Source organism: Taeniopygia guttata, chromosome 15 (genome assembly GCF_048771995.1).
Source record: "Taeniopygia guttata chromosome 15, bTaeGut7.mat, whole genome shotgun sequence".
Lineage (NCBI taxonomy): Eukaryota > Metazoa > Chordata > Aves > Passeriformes > Estrildidae > Taeniopygia > Taeniopygia guttata.
The window spans coordinates 9,266,585-9,280,248 of NC_133040.1; the positions used below are offsets into that span (position 1 = coordinate 9,266,585).

The 13,664-nt window shown below is 62.0% G+C and overlaps 1 protein-coding gene across 2 annotated transcripts; it reads right to left on the bottom strand.

Annotated features, from left to right (window-relative positions):
* Positions 1-2,072: 2,072 nt before the first annotated feature.
* ASPHD2 (aspartate beta-hydroxylase domain containing 2) lies at positions 2,073-10,058 on the bottom strand. 2 transcript variants are annotated; one of them, XM_002197820.6, is made up of 4 exons: positions 9,852-10,058; positions 6,521-7,577; positions 4,224-4,337; positions 2,073-3,523 (listed from the first exon to the last, which is right to left on the bottom strand). In XM_002197820.6, exons 2-4 carry the CDS (start codon positions 7,398-7,400, stop codon positions 3,414-3,416), a joined length of 1,104 nt encoding a protein of 367 aa, XP_002197856.2. In that variant the 5' UTR covers positions 7,401-7,577; positions 9,852-10,058; the 3' UTR covers positions 2,073-3,413. The 2 variants fall into 2 exon arrangements, with proteins under 2 accessions (XP_002197856.2, XP_030141991.1); XM_030286131.4 differs by lacking the exon at positions 9,852-10,058 and adding an exon at positions 9,241-9,371.
* Positions 10,059-13,664: the final 3,606 nt, after the last annotated feature.

The following is a 13,664-nucleotide window of genomic DNA, read 5'->3' on the forward strand; positions in this document are numbered from 1 at the left end:
GCCAGAGTCACGTTGTTGTCATGTTTGTGGTCCTGGTGTGATGGGCTGGGTTGTGGGAGCTGTTCCCTGTTTAGCTCCTCCAAGGGTGGTTCCTGCAGTGCTGGGGTTGAACAGGCAGAGCCTGTTGGTTCAATCAGTCCTGCAGAGCAGCTGCTTGGAAGCTTCCTGATGGACAGATGTGTGAGTGGTGTCACCAAGAGATGGTGAGCAGAGACATGAACGTGGGGAGGTGCTGAGCAGGCTCAGAGCTGGGCACGGGAAAGTCACCACTGCCACAGCTCCTGTGGCACCACACCAGCACAGAGAGTTCCCAGAGTTGCTCTGTCATCCCAGGGCTGCTCCACAGACATTGCTGGGAATTTCAGAGGACTCCAGAGGACGAGCCAGCTGCTTGCTCAGGGGTGGCTGGGCACAGATGCCACCCGGCTGCCAGCCCTGGCAGCTGAGGAGGTGTTTCAGCAGGAGCAGAGTCGTGTGGCTCTGCTCCCATCCTGGGCATGGAAGGACTGTCAGGAGCCTGTTGGCAGTGTAGGAGTGGAAACTCCATGGGAAGCCTGAGCTGGAGCCACCCTGGTGACTTCCTGTTTCAGTGGCATCCATGTGGAAGATGGCACAAGGTAAGGTGCTGCTTCCCTGCTGACTTCCCTGCACAAATCCACTGGGTGATGGACAAACTGCTCTGCTTCTGGAGGGAGCACAGGGAACATCGTGAGGAAGAACATCAGGGAGGCTTTGTGGAGTGGGAGAAGGCAGAAGGGATGAGGGTCGTGTGCTCCGGGATCTTTACTCAGCTGAGCCAAGTGACCCCTCTGGGAAATGCTGCTCTGCCTGTTCCTTCTGTGCCCTCAGCAGATCTGGGTTCCCTCTGCAATTCCCAGGAAATGAAGCCTTGGAGCACCAGGAGCAGCTTCAGCCTGCTCTGCTCCTTGGAGAGATCCACTTGGATCCTGCCTGGGTGCTTGGGAAGCGGTTGTGTGCTCTAGCAGGAAACAGAGAAGTGGAAGGAAAAGCCTGAGAGGGACAGGAGGGAGATTTGGCACAGCAGCAAAGCACAAACCGGATGGGTGCTCCTGCCTGCTGCCGTCAGGGATGCTGCTCTGCAATCTGCTGAGCCTTCTGCCAGCCAGGAGCAGCTGGGCTGGCTCTGCTCCTTCAGCTGCTGGGGCTGAATCTGCCCACCCAGCCCATGCCTGCCCACCCAGCCCACGCCTGTCCTGTGCTGGTTGGGAGGGAACAGCCCACAGAGAGCTCCCGGCCCGCAGGGTGATGGCTGTGCTGGAGAGGATGCTTAAAAATGGGGCACTTTGAGCATCAGGGGATGAGGAGCAGCTGGGCCTGTCTGAGTGCTGCCAGGGGGGCTCATGGGGAGCAATTCCTGCCCTGCCAAGCTGGCTTTGTGCTGAAGGGGGTGAGGCATTGGTTTGCAGGCAGTTGGGTGGGATTTGAGCAGCACCCTCTGCCCTGGAGCTGCTCCTGGGGAGCTGCTGCCTTTGATGAGTCAGTGCAGGCAGCTGGAAGCAATTCCTGAAATGGTTTATGGATGCTCTGGCAAGGCTGATGGCTTCCGTGGGGAGCTTTGGGCATGCAGCTGCTCCTGGGGATGGCTGGGGACAGTGTCTGCTGCTCTGGGCCAGGCAGCAGGGCTGGAACCCACAGCTGTCCCCTACCAGCAGGCTGGGGGAGATGCTCCCTGTGCTCCTTGGCAGCCTGGGCTCCACTGACATCACAATCCCAGGATGGTTTGGGTTGGAAAGAACCTCAAATATCCATTTGCAAGTCCCTGCCATGGCCAAGGATTCACCCACTAGACCAGGTTGCTCAGGGACCCATCTAACCTGGCCAAATGCAGGCTTGGGAGGCTGTAACTGGTCAGGACAGAGTTTCCATGGGCTGGGTATTTTTGAGCAATAGCCATACTCACTGTATCCCTGGCAAACAGGCCCATGCCCCCTCCCACCCTGCAGCTCCTGCTCTTTCCAGGCCACTTCTCCCCATCAGCAGCCAGATAAGCAGGACCCAACCCTTTAGTGTTTGCTTCACCCTGGACTCATCAGAGCAGCAGGCAAAGCCCATTCTGTTTTCAGCACAACAGTTTATTGATAATCTTTGCTTATCCACTGTATGAATGTTACCAACCTTTGGACAGAGCCAGCCTGCTTCCCCAGGGCCTGTGTCCAGGTAGCCAATGCGTGTAGAAATCATGCACTTCAGGTAGTCTGTAACAAGACGGGTGTAAAAAATATCTCAGATGTATTTGAAATCTCTGCCTTCTCTTGCAATCGACTCACTGAAAAGTCTGTAAAGAAGTTGTTGGGGGACAGGGCTGGTCCCTCTCGGGCAGGGCACAGAGGCAAAGGGTCCTCAGCCAGAGCTGTGAGCATCCACCACAAACTGTGCTTTGGGGGGTGTTATAAACCAGCCCCCAGCCCCCAAACAGATCCTGGTGCTGGGGGACTTCAGGAAAAGCGTGGTGGTCCCTGGCTGGGCAGGACCTCAGGGTGAGGCCTCGTTGCTCAGGCTGCAGAATTAACCCCCCTTGGGAACCTGTCCTGTGGTGTCAGGTCCATGGGAGCTGCTGCTGTGTGTGCCTGCCCTGGCTTTGAGGAAAGGAGAAGATGGAGCAGCAGAAGGAATGGTAACCTCCTTTCTTCCTACAGACAGACAAAACCCCCATTTCTCTGTTTCCAAACAGCATCCCTGCCCCTGCAGGACCTCCCATCTGGGAGTTGGGAAAACTGAGGGTTGCAGGTAGAGCAAGGAAGGGATTTGGGCAATTGCTAATGCCCTTGGTCAGACTGAAGAGCACGGCTGTGCGTGCTGTCCCCTCAGCAGGGTGGAGGTTGGGGCTCCTGCCTTGCTGGGCTGGCGACGGACTCTGCTCCCTGCCTGGGTGACAAAAGGGGTTTCTGAGGGCAGGAGGGCTGGGGAGCCCAGCTGGCACATGGAGGAGGAAGCAGGAACCCCAGGAGGGCTCTTGCTGGCCTTCAGACCCAGCCTGGGGGGAGCACAGTGCCCATGGCAGCCCCCAGTGTCCATCTGTCCGGGCAGGGCAGGCCGGTTGGCTGTTATGGCGCGTGTGTGTGTGTGTGTGTGTGTGTGTTGTTCCTTTGATGACCACGAGAAAAATTTTACATTACATTCAAACGAGCACCCTTGGGTTTGTTACTCTACTTCTGAACACCGCAAAACACAGTAGCAACAGAACACGACGGAGCAGGGGGGCAGCGAGCCCGGCGGGGCCGAGGCGCCGGCGCTTGGAAAAGAATCCCCGAAGCCAACGCTGGAGGAGGGAGATGGGCGCGGATACACGTCACAGTTTCCATTTACAAGAGCCCCGGGAGGGAGCACCGAGGCCGTGCGCCGGGACAGGCCCCGGCTGAGCTGCCCTGAAGCCACCAGGCCGGGCAGCGCCGTCATCGTCCCGGCGCGAAGATGAAGTCGAGGGCTTGGCGCTCGGCCGCGGCCACGTTGGGGTGCCACAGGTCCACCATGAACACCACGCGGGGACCTTCCTCCGGGGCACCTGCGGGGATGGAGGCGTGCAGTGAGGGCGGGGAGGCACCTCCCCAGTGCAGCCCCAGCGAACTGCTGCTTTTTGGGATGTGGGGAGGATTCCTGAGGCAGGGCCTCCGCGGCCTTCCCGGCCCTGCACGGAGCTGTGCTTCCCAATCCTGCAGCAGGTTTGATGTGGAAGCAACAGCTTTTGTTCTCCCTGTGTGGAACAGCTCTGCCTGATGCTTTTATGCCACGGGGCGACTGATGCTGGTAATCCGGGAGAGCTGGAGCGGAACGAGGAGGGAGGAACATCCCTCAGCACTGAGCTGCAACAGGGCCAGGGGAGCTGGAGCTGCCCTGCAGATCTCAGTGATGGAGGAAGAAGCTAAGCTGCTGTGGCAGGAGGGGATCAGCAGGCCCTGGGCTGGGCTGGCACGGCTGTGACAGCACCACCAAGTCGGGATCGAGCGAGCCGTGGGCTGGCTGGCAGCTCCAGGGCTGTGCCAGGATCCCCCAGCACCCTGGGGCAGAGGGAGCGAGTCCATGGGGAGCCCACCATGCCAAGGACAGCGCTGCTCCCACCTGGGGCACGCCAGCCCCTGAGCCCCACGGGACACAAGGCTCCAGCCCTGCTGGGGCAGGAGAAGGGGCTGGCCATGGGTGCCTCCCTGACTCGTCCCCAACACCAGAGGGGACACCATGAAGCCCCACACACACACTGAACTCACCTTCGTGGAACGCCGTGTGCAGGAAGGAGTCGTCGAAGAGCAGGCACCGGCCCTCAGCCCAGCACTGGGGCTCGCCCCCCACCACCAGTTCGCAGTTGCTGGGTGTCTTCAGACCTTCAGGCACAAAGAGAGAGGACAGGGAGGGTCAGGCTGTGCAGAGTTCCCTGTGGTGGGGCAGCAGGGAGCAAACAATGAGCTCTGTGTGAGCCCCACGCTGCTGCTGAGGGGCTGCTCCCCAGCAGGGAGTGACCTGAACCCCATGCCTGGAGCAGCTCAGCCCCTGCCCCACTCCCTGCCTGCTCCCTCCTGCCTTTTCTCTGTCCCCAGCAAGCTCAGCACTGCAGGCATGACTTTCATATCTGGAACAGCTTCCCAGTCCCTAGAGTCCATGGCCCTGAGGTGTGCACAGGGAGCCAGGCTCCTGGGACAGTTTCCAGCGTCAGGACCAAAGGCAGATCCTCCTCTCCTTCCTCCAGCCCTGCAGCCATGACCCTGCCCCAGGCAAGGCTGGGGGAGCAGGAATTGTACTGGGGCTGGAAAATGGGCTCAGTTGTGGCTCTGTCACAATCTCCTCAGGGACCTGCCCCATCCCTCAGTCCCCAGCCAAGGTGCTGCCTCAGGGTGACCCATGGAGCTGCAAGGACAGAAATCTGGGGGAGTCACAAAACGCTCATAGGCAAGCAACTCTGTGAGGGCCACATGAAGGACATCCTTAGAAATAAAATGGGTCTTTTCTTAAAATACCCACACAAACCAAGGCAGTTTGACAGGGGTTGATCCCATCACCTCCTGCACCAGGACTGTCACCCCACGCAGTGCTGGGGACACTGGAGCTGCTGCAGAGCCATCCTGCCCTGAAGATGCGGCCGTGGTGGAGAAAGGGGTCAGGGCTCACGTGGCTCCCGAAGGTAACGATGCAGCAAATGAGCAGGACAGGTCCAAGAGCGATGCCAAAGCCAGCGAGCGCAGCAGGGACTCCCAGCTGCCCGGCAAAGCTGGGACTACAAAGCTGCTGTTTCAAAGGCTGCAAAACCCAAAGCCATTTCCCTGCACAACAGCCTCAGCTGGAGATGCTGGAACAGGGAAGCTGAGCTGCTAGGAGGATGCAGGGAGGGAGCAGCCTGCAGCCCTTCCATCCCACCCACACCCTCGGGATGCTGCCTTGGCCCATGGAAGCTGCCTGTGCCTGGAGTAAATCCTCAGGAGTGATTCGCCCCACTGATGGCTGTGCTGGCTTTGCAGATCCAGCTGCCTGAAAGGGCAGGATGTGTCTTAAACACATCCATGCCCTGGGCACAGCAAGAGCTGCGTTCCCAGCACCAAGGTGGGGGTGCCAGTGTACCCCCGGCCCAGTGCAGAGTCCCAGCACGAGGACAAGCAAATGACCCGTGTCATTTCTCTGCCCAGGGCATCTGTGCTCCAGGTGTGCCCACCTGAGACCACTCAGACATCACTGGTTCTTCCCAGGAACCTCTCCCAGCCCCTCATGAGTGGAGCACATCCCCCAGTGCCCCAGAGAGAGGGGTCAGGGACAGGCTTCCTCCTGACACCAGCAATGGCAGGTCCCAAGTGCACAGCAGCTCCTGGGATCAGCTCTGAAAACAATTCCCATTGCAAAGAAATGGCCAGCACTGCCTGGGTGTGTTTACCCGAGCTGTTGGCTGAACAGGCGTGGTTGGTGTTTGCCAGCCGGGCCCGTGCGGTGCCTCCCCCGGCACGGTCGGTGCTGTGCCAGCCCAGCCATCTGTGCCGTGTGGGCTCTCCCCGTCCCTGCCCGCCGAGCAGGGAGCACTGTGCCACCAACCCAGCGCCTGACCCACCTCAGGGGACACCCCAGGACTGCCCTGCCCTCGCTTGCAGCTTTGCAAACCCCAAAGCAGCATTTCTGCTCCCATCCACCCATGTCCCATGCAGAGCACCCGAGACTCCAGGAGAGGGGAGCTGCCAGTGGCACACACAGTCCTGGAGCAGCGCCCCAGGCTGCCCCACATCCCGGGATGGGAGAGGGACCTGCCTGCAGAGAAGGGGATGTTCAGAGACCCTTATGTAAAATCAGCCCTTTATCACATACCACCAAGAGTCCACAGCCCTGGGGCAGCATGAGGAGGAGGTGAAACCCTCCTGCTGCTGATCTGGAGACCGTGGGCATGTCAGGTACCCAGGGACTGTCACCACCAAAGCCCCCAAAACCTCCCTCAGGCCAAAGCAGAGCAGGTGTCTGAGCCCCAAGAGCACGGGGTGCCAGAGATATTTTTGGGGCTCTTCCCCACGCACGAACCACGGCGCCGGACACTCACCGAGGTGGCAGCGGATGCGGATGTTGGTGGGCCCGTAGTGCTCGGCGATGACGGTGCCCGGGCTCAGCACAGAGATGCAGGCGTTGCCAAAGACATTGTTGCCAATGCAGGTACGCAGGCTCCCGAGCAAGCGGTACGTCCGTGGGCATCTCCGGCAGTTCCTGGGCACGCACATGCCCTGGTTCACCAGGTAGAAGGTGAACCACTCCCCGCTGGGCGTGCTGTTCATTTTCCATCCTTGCGGGAGGCTGCAGTTTGAGAACGCCTTGTACAGGGTCTCAAACTCGCACAGGATGGTCTGGAAGTTGCGCTCCAGCAACTCCACGTCGTGCTTTTGAGCGTCCCTGGAGAAGTAGGGCGTGGTGGGCAAGTCGGGCAGGAAGAAGACTTCTGGCTTCTGGATGGAGGGCCGGCTGTTGAGGTAGCGGCCCTGCTCGCGGATGCCCTTGTGGATCCTGCCCATGCCGGACCAGGAGTAGCGCTTGGCGTACTCCTGCAGGTTGTGGTAGAGTTTCTGGTTGAGGCCGTCGTGGTGCGAGCAGCGCACGCACTCGGGCGACTGGCAGTAGACGAAGCCGTTCTGCACCCCGTTGGCCTCGGCGCTCTGCATCAGCGCGTTCACCGTGGCGTAGGCGCGGGGCTGCTCCCGCCCCACGTGGTAGCAGTACCACACGAACAGGACCAGCAGGCAGGCGACGGCCACCAGGGCCGTGGCGTCGCAGTCGCGGAAAGACTGGATGCCCGTGGCGATGAAATCCCGGAGTCCGTCCAGGGACCAGCTCCAGTCCGTCAGCCACTCCAAAGACATGGTGGTGGTGCTGGGAGCGCGCAGAGGGGCCCGGCGGTCACTGCTCGTGGGGCTCAGGGGCACCCACACCATGCAGCTGGGCCGGGGCTGCCATGGGCCAGCGGAGCGGCGGCTCTGCCCCGCGCTCCCGGGAGCTCTGCATTGGCAGCGGTGCCCGGCAGCACCCCTGGGTCAGCAGCCGCGTGGCTGGAGAGTCTCCGCCGGTGCTCCTGGGCCAATCATCCTGAAAGGCAGTGCTGGAGGGAGGTTCTGAGGAGAGAAACCCGGAGGTGTTAGGGAGAGAGCTGCCCCGCGGGGTCCCTGCACAGGATACAGCTGGAGCGTTGTGCTGGGACTGTGTGGGGCACTGGCTCCTTAGGGAGGGGATGGTGGGTAAGGAGCCCAAATCAGCTCATGCTGAGTAAATCCCTCAGTGCTCTCAACAGCATCTTCCACAAATACCCAAATAAAAGGCAACGGGGAGACCCAGACCTCATCTCCCACTGACCCAGTGACCACGTCCCCTGTCCCCTCCTGCTCGTCCTCCAGTTTCTCTCCCAAGCTGCTGCCTTATCCTGTCTGAAATCTGGCTGCTAAGTGAATATACACTGAGAGTACACACTTCGCTGCCCTATCTGGCAGCACATCAGCTTATCCCCTCCATCTGATGGCTCTGAAGTGACTGTCCCTCCAGAGACTGAGCTGTGGGAGAGCCCAGAGCTCAGCCAGCACATGGCCACAGGGCCAGTACATGGCCACAGGAGCAGGTCAGGGTGGTGGCAACAGGGGCAGCTCAGGTTTGATTTCACCAGCTCACTGGTAAGAGCACTGACTCTAAGTAGCAGGATGGGTTTATGAGCCAGGGAAGCCATCCAAACCCTCCCCAGCCCTTCCTGCCAAGGTCCTGCAGCCTCTCAACGTGCATTTCCTTATCAATGGTGATGGAGACGGGCTGCAGATGGGATCTGACCCTACAGCAGGGACGTGCTGCAGGGCTGGAGACCTGGGATTCAGGCAGTGTTACACCCCAGGGAGGAACATCCACACACCCAACCTCCCTCCACCCTACTTCCTTGTAGCATGCTGCCTGTGTGCCCCATCCCGGGATCTGCAGTCCACGTGGCATGCCACAGCCTCCCGGGAATCTCAAGATAACTTTCCTCCATCTCCACGGCTGGCATCCCTCCAGACGCTCCCGCTTCTCCCGCTCAGGCCTCGGTTCCCAGGGTGCAACCAACAGAGTCGGTGCCAGGGATGTCCCCTGAGGCCAGCACAGCCCCCGTGCAGGGCTGGAGCACGTTTGGGAAGGAGCAGAGCCCTGGGTGATGTGTATTCAGGGTGGCTCCTGCCCCGCAAAGGGGCACAGCAGCCACGCTCAGTCAGAGCTGAAGGGCAACAAAGCTGGGGGGTCCGACAGCCTTGGGGTCCCCAGGTCAGAGTCACACCCTGCAAGGGCAGCACAGCACAAACACGGCCCCAGTGCTGCCCCGGGGATGCAGACAACACCTCAGAGCAGGGGGGAACCATCAGAGCAGCAAGAAATCCAAGCCCCTCATGCCCACACACTGCCAACCTGGACCTAGAGAGCCCGAGAGCCTCGGGCTGCAGAGCCCTGGGGTTCTATGAGCACAGTTTCCATGGGACCAGCCCAGGAGCTGCCTCCCGTGCCAGCACGGCCACCCCAGTGCACACCTGAGCAAACCCACCTCCACTGGAGCTGTGCCAGCACTGGGGCAGGGCCCCAAACATGGGCACAGCTCCCAACACACACCGCGTGCCTGGGGCTGCACGGGGCACCCAGTGGGTGCTGTCACCCCCCAGCTACAGCCCTGCACCCAGACAGGTCACATCCAGCACTGGCCTGAGACCCCAGAAAAGGCTCCTCAGCTAATGATGATGGCAGAGCCATTCCAGGGAGCGGAGATAATTCCACCTTGCACCGAAGTTGTGCAGGACGTGGAGGCGAGCGCCGTGCCAGCAGCAGCCGTGTTACATAAGGAAGGCAGAGGCTTCGATGCAGCACAAAGTTGCATCTCGGTGACTCCGTGGTGGCCACGGCACCTCCTGGAGGCAGCGGGTTGGCTCAGCCCAGCCAGGGTCCCCGGGCCGTGGGCCTGCGGTGACAGGGACGCGTGGCGGGGATGTCCTCGGCTCGGCACGGCTGGTGTCGCCTCTGGGAGCAGCGTGAGGAGCAGGAGCCTTGGGATGGGGCGGGATGCCCGCTGCCACTCCGGAACGGGAGCGGTGTGTGCATCCTTCACCCTCTCCAGAGTAAGTGTCACCCGCGCGCTGCTCTCACCCAGTGTGACGGTGTCACCCGGCGTGGCGGCGTCAGCGGGTGTCACCGCTGTGCCCGCATCACCCGGCGTGGCAATGCCACGGCCGTGCCGGTGTCCCATCACCCGCTGCCACCCGGCCGGGGGTGGTGCTGGTTGTGGTGGTGGCGATGTGGGGTCCGCGCTGCGCCCCCTCCCAACCCCGCTGCCACCCCTCGGCCCCGCGGTTCCCCCCCCGCGATGCGCTGCGGAGCGCTGCGGTACCGACCTGCCGCCCGCGCCGGGCCGTGCGGGGCCGTGCGGGGCCGTGCGGGGCCGTGCGGGGCCGTGCGGGGCCGCGCTCCCTCCGCGCCGCTCCGCCGCCGTTCCGCCGCCGCCGCCGCGGACCACAACTCCCATCAGCCCGGGCAGGAGGGGCCGCACCGCCCCCGCCGGGACCGCGCCGGGCGGCAGCTGCGGCCCCGGCCCCGCACAGCCCGCCCCCGCCGCCGGGAGGGGCCCGCAGGGGCGGGGGAGCCGCGGGGTTGCGGCACTCGGGGTGGAGGGATGGGAAGAGGAGGAGGTGGTCCCCGAGGGAGAGCCCATCCCGGCTACGGGCAGCCCGGGACGCGGGGACGAGGGAGGTGCGGGGGTACCGGGGGTGCAGCGGGACGCGCAGGGATGGTGGCTGTGAGGATTCAGGCACTGGGGGCTGCAGCAGGCTGGGGATGCTGATCCCAGGGGTGGGAGCACGCAGGGATGCGGAATGGGGACTGGCTCCAGGGACACAGATGCAGCAGTCGGGATGTGCAGGATTGTGGCTCCGGGGATGCAGGAACACACCCGTTCGGGGAGTACTGGCCCCGGGGATCCCGGCCCCTTGTGCTGCACCTCTTGGGCTGCAGGGGTTGCTTGTCTCCAAGAATAAACGCATCTGGCATGCAGGGGACAGGAGCTCCTAGGGAGGCAATGCCCAAGGTGCAGACAGCCAGGGAATGCCTCAGCGAGGATGTCAGGGTGTGCTGCGGCACCAGGGATGGGGGGGAGACTGTTCCCACCTTGGAGAGTCCCTTCACAACTCTCAAGTGCTGGTGGAGAAACTGTGGTGAGTCCTCCAGCTTGCCTTTTTCCTCCCCAACCCGTTTGCTGTCCCCCTAAGGCAATGCTGGGAGCCCCAGGGCGCCCAGCGCTCCGATCCTCCGGAGCTGAGCTGATCCCGGGTCCAGGCAGAGCCTGGCAGTGCTGCCCTGCCCTGCCCTGTGGCAGTGCCAAGGGAAGCCGCGTGGGACACGTGTCACCGCCACAGGGCACAAGGAAAGCCCTGCCTTGTTCCGCATCCTCCCCTGGCACTGCTCAGCGCACTGGAAGTGGAAGCAGAGCTGCCTGCACAGCCCCTCAGGTGTGTGTGTGTGCTTCCTCTGAGCAGCTTCACCCCTGGCAGTCCTAAAATACACTTTGTTTTCCATCCTGGCACATTTTGTCTCCTGTTTGCTCCTGCCTATCCCCCGTGTTCCCACCAGCACATTCCCCAGCCCGGTGTGCTGCTGCAGGGTCCTGGCAGCGTTGTGTGCTGCAGGGTGAAAGGAACGGGAGTTTTTTCCACCCTGCTCCTTCCCAGACCCTCCCAGGCTCAGGCACAGCTCCTGCTCCTGGCGAACAGCGCATCCTTCTGTCGGCACTCGCTGCCTCCGCGGCTCTGGGCTCTCCCCTCTCCTTTCTGCCTTCTGAGCTCCCTGCTGCCTCTGGACCAGCCCCACCACTCATCTCCCCCCTGCAGACCAACCTGCCTTTCAACCTGGAAAGGGACTTTGGCTGAGGCTATGGAGTGACAGGCCAAGGAGGACTGGCTTAAAATTGAGGTTTAGGTGGCATGTTGAAAAGAAATTCTTCCCTGGGAGTGGTGAGGTGCTGTGGCTGCTCCATCCCTGCAAGTGTACAAGGGTAGGTTAGATGGGGCTTGGAGCGACTTGGGATAGTGCAAGGTGTCCCTGCCCATGGCAAGGGGTTGGAACAAATGAGCTTTAAAAGTCCTTTCTAACCCAACCCAATGATTCTGTGATTCCTCAGCGCAGGGGAGGCCCCTCCAGGAGCACTGTCCCTGCTCCAGTGAAACATTCCAGGAAATCCCAGCCCTGGCAGAACACAAGCCCAGTTTTGGCACCAGCTGCAGGAGGACACCGGCAGTGGCTGCCCCAGGAGGACATCTCGGGAAAAGGGAGAAGGAACCACTGGAGCCAGGAGGCTGCCCACAGACTGGGCTCCTGCCAGGGTGTCACTGGCAGAGCTGTGCCAAGGGTGTCCCAGGGCTTTTCCCAGGCTTTTGGGCTGGGCAGGGATGCTGTGCCTGACCAAACTGGGCAGGGATGCTGTGCCTGACCAAACTGGGCAGGGATTCTGTGCCTGACCCGGGATGCTGTGCCTGACCAAACTGGGCAGGGATGCTGTGCCTGACCCGGGCTGGGCAGGGATGCTGTGCCAGACCCGGGATGCTGTGCCTGACCAAACTGGGCAGGGATGCTGTGCCTGACCCGGGCTGGGCAGGGATATTGTGCCAGACCCGGGATGCTGTTGCCTCACCAGCCTCCAATGCAGCTCGCAAGGCCCCGCTGCTCCGTGCCTGACCTCGGGGGTCCCTCAGCCCTGTGGCTGCCCTGGCACGGCCCCGCTGTGCCCCTCAGCCGCCCCAGGCAGGGGGAGGGCGTTGTGGCCGAGGCTGCTGGGCCCAGACAAAGCTCCATCCGCAGCATATCGCCTGAGGCCAGAGATTGGCTCTGGTTTTACGTCACCGAGGAGGAACGGCAGCGTGAAGGGCTTTTTTTTTTTTTTTTTTCTTGATTTTAATTCCCTTGCAATCTCTGTCCAAAAATAACCCAATCTCCCTCCCCCAGGAATGCTCTGCATCAGAGCCTTGGCTCCCTCGCCCCCTGTGCATTAGCCTGGCAGCTGCTGAGCAAAGCCATTATCGATGTCACAGCGCAGCCTTGGCTAAAAGCACGCGTGGGGAGGGCAACGCTGCTGCATCGTTTTGGGTGTGGAGGGGCAGGGACGGGTGGGAGGCCCCAGGTTTTTCCTCGGCCGGGCATTTCCCGGGGGGTGTGTGGGGCAGGGTGGGCTGAGCATCCCCCTCCCTCCTTGGGGTGCTGGCATCAGGGAACGCTGCTCCAGCTGGGGTATCCCGGGGGTGCTGCACCTTGGAGAGGTGACAGCCACCATGCTCAGGGTGTCCGGGGTCCCCGCTTGGAGAGGTGACAGCCACCATGCTCAGGGTGCCCCGGGTCCCCCCTGCAGGACCTTGCCCTGCCCGCAGCTGATGCTGGAGGAAAACCTCGTCGGGCTCGTTTCTTCCCCCACCGGAGACGCTCCCAGGGGGCACGGGGAGACTTTTCCCACCCGGGATCCTCCCAAGCTGTGCCTGCCTGCTCCGTGTGGGATGCAGCCACCGTGGAGCCACCTGGGGGCAGGGGAGGCAGCCCCCTCTTGTCCCCACAGTGTCCCTCCTGTCCCTGTAGTTTTGGGGAGCTGCCAGGTGACAGCCACAGGTTGTTGGGCAGCCGATGGGAGAGCAGGGCACAGGCAGGATGGGTCCCCACAGACCCCCTGCCCAATGGGGTCAAGCTACCAGGGCTCCCCAAAACTTTCTACATGTCCTTCGTGACAGGGCCAAGGGTCTCCAGTGGGGTCCCAGTGCCTCAGGGCAGCACCCAGACCCCCACCCACTCTGTGAGACATCACTGGGCTGGCACGGGAAGGGGCAATGCTGAGTTCAGGGGGTACAGAGCCAGCACTGGCTCCTGTGGGGTGACCCACAGAGGGGCGATGTCCCCAGGGCCGTGCCAGGTCACCTCATGTCCCTGCAGGGCTCAGATGCCTCCACCCACGGGAGCAGGAGGCACTTTGGGGCTGCACCAGGGCAGGACCTGGCACTCAGAGCCAAGCCAGTGGCTTTGGGCCACCATCCCACAGCAGCATGCCCGGCCCTCACCCTGCCCTGCATGGCTGCAGCCTGCGGCCAGAGTGCCTGCAAACTGATTTCAGACATTTAAAAATACAGAACAATTGTTATCAAGGTTATACTGAATGCTAGAGCTTCCCACGGAACTAC

Bases quoted from the DNA above. Each gene is read 5' to 3' on its own strand.
- ASPHD2 (XM_002197820.6), bottom strand. From the start codon at position 7,400: ATGGTGTGGGTGCCCCTGAGCCCCACGAGCAGTGACCGCCGGGCCCCT. The intron at 4,338-6,520 runs GTGAGTGTCCGG...TTGTGCCTGAAG, and splicing joins CCGCATCCGCTGCCACCTCG to GTCTGAAGACACCCAGCAAC. The intron at 3,524-4,223 runs GTGAGTTCAGTG...CCATCCCCGCAG, and splicing joins GCACACGGCGTTCCACGAAG to GTGCCCCGGAGGAAGGTCCC.